General features: G+C 41.4%; 1 protein-coding gene across 3 annotated transcripts; it reads left to right on the top strand.

The window, feature by feature from the left end:
- The first annotated feature begins 1,788 nt into the window (after nucleotides 1-1,788).
- Nucleotides 1,789-4,773, top strand: LOC147897273 (uncharacterized). Of its 3 annotated transcripts, none has more exons than XM_087380656.1 (8): nucleotides 1,789-2,247; nucleotides 2,441-2,744; nucleotides 2,843-2,919; nucleotides 2,999-3,095; nucleotides 3,799-3,893; nucleotides 3,994-4,090; nucleotides 4,204-4,290; nucleotides 4,438-4,773. In XM_087380656.1, the coding sequence occupies exons 2-8, from the start codon at nucleotides 2,496-2,498 to the stop codon at nucleotides 4,570-4,572; spliced, it is 837 nt and encodes a 278-aa protein (XP_087236782.1). In that variant the 5' UTR covers nucleotides 1,789-2,247; nucleotides 2,441-2,495; the 3' UTR covers nucleotides 4,573-4,773. The 3 variants fall into 3 exon arrangements, with proteins under 3 accessions (XP_087236782.1, XP_087236780.1, XP_087236779.1); XM_087380654.1 differs by having other exon boundaries at nucleotides 2,484-2,744; nucleotides 4,210-4,290; nucleotides 4,438-4,772; XM_087380653.1 differs by having other exon boundaries at nucleotides 2,484-2,744; nucleotides 4,438-4,771.
- The last annotated feature ends 615 nt before the right edge of the window (nucleotides 4,774-5,388 follow it).

The raw sequence follows: 5,388 nt of genomic DNA, 5'->3' as shown, positions 1-5,388 counted from the left end.
TCCACCAAACTTCTGCCGTCTGCCCTCCTATGCCCCGCCGCTGCATTGTCTGGATTGTGCCACGTGGCGTGAGTCTGGCTCCTTCTCCACCTCCCTCCCTCTCTCCCTAACCTCCCTCCTTCCCTGAGCCTCCCTCCTTCTTCCTTGAATCTGCAAATGCTTGCCATGTCACCAGGTATGGTATTTCTCTCCTTAAGATATAGTATAGAAACCTAAAATCTTATTTATATGATCCCAATTTCCATTAGAGATATGATGAAAGTGGGTTGCTAAACCGTCGTAGATGGGTCACGCTACTCCTCAAAGCTATTGTGACGAGTCATTTGATGATGATATGTCAGCCTAGTCCACTCCTTAGTCAACATTGTGCCATGTGGTGATGGTTGAAACTATCCCTGTTGCCTGTTGTATTCAGTTGAGCATATAGATCTTGAAATAGAGCCTAAAGCAAGGGCAAAGGCAACATGTGTTGAGTTCTCCATCTTGTCTTGTGCATTCATTCAGTTCATCGTTAATTGTGTTGTCACGTTTGGTGGAGACATCAGGTACTCCTTAGCTCATTTGCAGTTGTAGAATTCAGGAATGGAGCATGATCAGGAAACCTCTCTCAGCCCTCGACTCACATGCAGATCACCCCCAAACTCTTGGCGATGGTTCTTCCAAAACTCATCCAATCAAATCTTAATCTGGCCCAAATTTCTCTCCTAGGCGCATCTTCAAGTCGAGGCCACGATTTGAAGGTTCAACCAAATTCCCTCAATGGTACTCTTGAAGACATTCATCTATGGCTGGATCACTATGCGAATATTGCTGATTACCATAAGTGGACGGAGGCACAACATGCATAGGAGATCAAACCTTTGATGCAAGGAATGGTAGCAGAATGGTACCATCAACTTGATGCAAGAATTAAAGCTTCCTAGCTTCACCTACTACATGCACTTACAATAACATTCGAGAATACTGACAAGGTAAAAGATGCACTGACTCAACTTCAAGAGCTCAAGCAAACGACGAAATCTGTTTCACAGTTCGAGGTTAAAGTCACTTATCTCCTACTTAGAGTACACCCTAATATTATGCTGGAGGACCTTAAGCCGTTCGTCCTTTGGCCTCACCTCATAGCTTACATCTCTCAAAAAACACAGAACCAAGGCCCCCAGACTCTAAACAATGCTCTCTTGATTGCACTGAGGATAGAGTTCATCTGCAAAGCATGGACAAAGAATCCCATCTACCAAGTCTGACATCTGCTCCAACATCTATGGACATGGATCATGTCCAAAATCCCTAGATTGTGTCATGATTTTCGCCTTGCCATCCAACAAAAAATAAGAGATCGTAACTCCAGTGGACGTCCATGCTACTTTAATTGCACTAGATATGGGCATGTTGCAAAATATTGCTGTCAGCCTTCTGCTTTCCAAAATGTCCAAATTTTGACCACATACGTTTTATAGCTTTGTTCTTGGGCGCGGAAGACTTCTACAATGGCACATGTATCCCATATAAAACCAGTCATCTGATAACCTGTCAGCCCGCCATGTGGCTACGGTTGAAATGTCATATTGCCATCTTGAAATAGGCAGCTTGTGGAGAGTTCTCTCTCTTGTCCATGCATTCTTTTCGTTCATCGTTATTAGTGTTGTCACGCTACTGAGAAATTAATTCTCTTCACAAAAGTTACTTTTCTTTTGAAGTCTCTACAAGTAAAGTTAAATAAAATTAACGCGAGGCCCCATTTACATAACACCAACGGCCACCAATCCAGTCGTCCGCTCGCCCCAACGTTCTTCTCCCTCTGCGTCTTTTTATTCAACCTCTAGATCCGCACCCTGAGTGCTGAGAACATGCCTTTGATGGATTGCCACAGTTTTGTGCAAGACTGTTTCAGAAACTAGAAGGTTACTTTTGCTTTTTCTTCTGTCTCCTATGCGAAGCTCTCGCATCTCTTATTCGAGAAACAGTGCTATCGCCAGAGCCCCCCTATACAAACATACAGAGAGAGATAGAGCGAGAGAGAGAGAGAGAGAGAGAGAGAGAGAGACGTACACCATGGTGATTTCGGCAGCTCTCGACGAATGCATCCAACAGACCGTTTCCTACTCCCTCGGCTTACCCGTTCCCCAAGAGTTCTTGCTCGAGAAGTTGACGCAGGCTGAGGAGTCCAAGCGTGATCTTGAGGCCCAAGTGTACAGCTTGCAGCGTCGCCTTGTCGAATTGGAACATCGGCTAAATAAATCCAAGGTCAGGCTTTACTCCCTTTCCTTCAGCAAAGCTTTCAGCTGCTCGCTTAATCATGCCCGAGTCGGCCAACCAATGTCTTCAAATCAATTCTGTTCGTTGGGAGGAAACAGCCAACGCTTTTATGTGAGAATGTTTCTTTAAAATCTTCCTCAGTATCTTCAGGGAAAGAAGTTACATTTTTTCTCTCTCTTAGGCTTGGTCTGAGTCCAGATTTCTTTAAATCTTTAATCCGCCAGGAGGAAGCTTCTATGAGTGCACATGCACTAAGAAGACACGTGGCGGAGAATCAGAAGCTATTTGGGCAGGTCAAACAAATCTCACAACAGTGTGCTTGGCTGGAAGATGAATGTTCTTTATATTTCAACGACAGAGAAGTTTTCATGGGGGTCGCTGATGAGGCAGAGGAAAGAGCATTCAAGGCAGAAGAGCGGGCTGTAGAAGCGGAGAAACAAGTGGCCGAACTTTTTTCGGAAGTAGACAGACTGAAGCAAATCAAAGTACAAACAACCTATCCTTTTTCCAGCCAGATCCTGCTCGATGTTGACCTTTGCTTTTGACTTCAAACTTTACCGATGCGCTTGGCTGTGCGATACAGATGCAGCATGCACAATGGGAGGAAGAAATAGCGAGATTGAGATCTGAGGTCGTGCATTTGGAGTTGAAAAAAACTAGGTGAGTATTTCTAGAGAGAGGATATCATTTCTTGAGATTCAAATCCTCATACATAGGCTAAGGCTACTTTTTATCTCAGCTTGCAGTTGGAACTGATAACTGTTGAAGCCACTGCAAAGGGAAATCTGGAGGTTGCTAACAGAGAAGAACTCCAGCAGGGACGCGCTGGTATAGCTGTAAGTTCGTAATGCTTTAGGTCAGGTAGAAGTGACTGTTTTATGAATAGGACAAAGATGAAACAAACAAAGAAAAAATTCTTCCTCATAAGAGAATTAAATGGAACAGTCAAAAGTCAAAGGCAAAGAAGAAGACGGTAATCTGATCTGATAAAACATTATAGATTAATAATTTAGGACAGCTCTAAACCCTTTATCCGCTTCCATGCACTCTTATGTACGTACTATGCATATAAGAAGAGGTAAGGGGACTAAAAAACAACCGTAATTTGGTGTGTCCTCTAGCTAGGTTGACGTTAGTTGTTGTCAGAGATGATGTGTCCCATACTATGCATGTAAGAAGTAAGGGGATTCAAGAACAAACATAATTTGGTGTATGCTCGAGCAGTGTAGCCAAGTTACATTGATGGCAGTTAAAATGTTGCTGATCAAAGGCAAATATGAGGCAGGGAACAACTAGATTACTAGAATCAATTTGTGTACATCCTGATGATCTAGTTAATGTTTGTTTGTGTTACAATTTAGATTTGAAATAAAGTCTTTCCTTTGAGTATTGTAAAGCACTAGGCAGAGTTTTTTTGGAAACTCTGTATTTAGACTCTTGAAGTCATTGGGTGCTTACATACATGGAAAGAGAGAGAGAGAGAGAGAGAGAGAGAGAGAGAGAGAGAGATTGAGCTTGAACGTAGTTAAAATTTTTCAGAGCCCACTCATGTCGCATTGCTTCAAACAAAGAGAAGAAAATGTTTCAACAACCCCGCAAGAACAAAAAACAGATTTCTGGCTGTCTAAAAACAGGTAAGCAAACATACATTAAGTCTAGGAATCACAGGGAAGTTGTTATGCAGTGTTTGAAATTTAGTATGCTTATGTATTTTGAATTTCGTTGAATGCCCAGGCAATTGACTTTTGAGCAGCAGCTGATGGCAGAGGTACAAAAACTTTGGCAAGAAGTGGCTCTCTACAAATGCAACCTGGCAAAAGCAGAGATTCAAGTACTACACATGTGATCGTAGTTTTGTGCTTACACAGAGAGATATTGCTTAACTAAAGAGAACTCTGTTTCTTAACCAGTTCTTCCCTTTTGTGGTGCTCATTTTCTTAAAAGATTCAGATACTGGCTGATGACAATAAGGATTTGAGACTGGCTCTACGAAAAAAGTGCTCCAAATCCCCCTCTCCAGTTTCCAAGCCAGTAAGAAATCTCACACACACTGCTCGATCCATTTTGCAAATCTGGTTGCTATTTGTGTTCTTAGATTCTCAAAGGTACACAGGTTAGGCATTCTTCACAGATTTTGTTTAACCACTTCCCTTTTTCATATGCATTTGGTGCATTCAGGGACGGACTGGTTCGTCCAAGCTGCACAGCAAGTGTCTTTCTGACCTTTTCGGAAGCGAGCTCAATCCTAGACAACCTCTAGTGCCATTACATTCAAACTTGCTCGACCTTAGATCAACGCAACGCCAGAATTGAGAGAGAATAACCAAGACCGTTGCTTTTACTTCATACGGATTTTGTGGCACACGTCCACTTGAAAGGATGCTAAAAAAAGCACACGAGATCTCAGTAATGATTTGTAAACTAATTCCTCAATATAAGGCAATAAATTTCTTATATGTTGGAATAACAAAAAGATTAAGAAATTCTCTTTTCAAATGAAGCCGAGGCCTTATACTCTACTTTTACTATTGGTTCATGTTGGCGTGTTTTTGCTTCTTACGCCCCATAGAAAATGCAAGAGTACCTGAGGACCACTACCAATGTTGTAAAAGCAATTTAACTTTGAAAATATACACGCTATACATGAACTACACAAAATTTTGTGCAAGATTTCAAAGCCCAAGGTAACTAGTTAGTCACGAGGATGCACTAATCATTAATTCAATATTGCTTGTTGGGTACCCATGGAGGTAATATGTATGTGAACTACTCCTTAGTTATGTATGTTTGTGTGGACCACCTTTATAGACATTATGTGTATAAAGTAAGTGACAATGTCATTGCCCTCCTAACTGTGTTAAAAGACAAAAAAATTCTAGGAGATCGAGTGGCCTTAGAAGATTATTGTAACTTGTAACAATAAAAGATCTCTTACTATTTCTCTATTATTTCAAGAGGACATCACCATGTCTTACTCTTGTCATCATCACTTGGTATTGGTTATATATGTACTCCCTCCAAGTGAAAATTCAAAAATCTAATAGTATTAGTTTGTCCTCACCTCTTACAAAAAATTAATCGCAGAAAGCTTGGAATGAAGGCACTTGAGATCATGGTATCAAAAGAGCA

This window comes from Dipteris shenzhenensis, chromosome 10 (assembly GCF_047967505.1).
Source record: "Dipteris shenzhenensis isolate YYH24624 ecotype China chromosome 10, Dip_SZ_1.0, whole genome shotgun sequence".
NCBI lineage: Eukaryota > Viridiplantae > Streptophyta > Polypodiopsida > Gleicheniales > Dipteridaceae > Dipteris > Dipteris shenzhenensis.
The sequence above is the reverse complement of the archived record's forward strand: the minus strand, read 5'-3'. Positions and strand labels throughout refer to the sequence as shown.

Excerpts from the sequence above, each read along its gene's own strand:
- LOC147897273 (XM_087380653.1), top strand. The coding sequence starts at position 1,933 with ATGCGAAGCTCTCGCATCTCTTATTCGAGAAACAGTGCTATCGCCAGA. Across the intron at positions 3,894-3,993 it reads TTCTGGCTGTCTAAAAACAG|GCAATTGACTTTTGAGCAGC; the intron begins GTAAGCAAACAT and ends TTGAATGCCCAG. Across the intron at positions 4,091-4,203 it reads TGGCAAAAGCAGAGATTCAA|ATTCAGATACTGGCTGATGA; the intron begins GTACTACACATG and ends TTTTCTTAAAAG.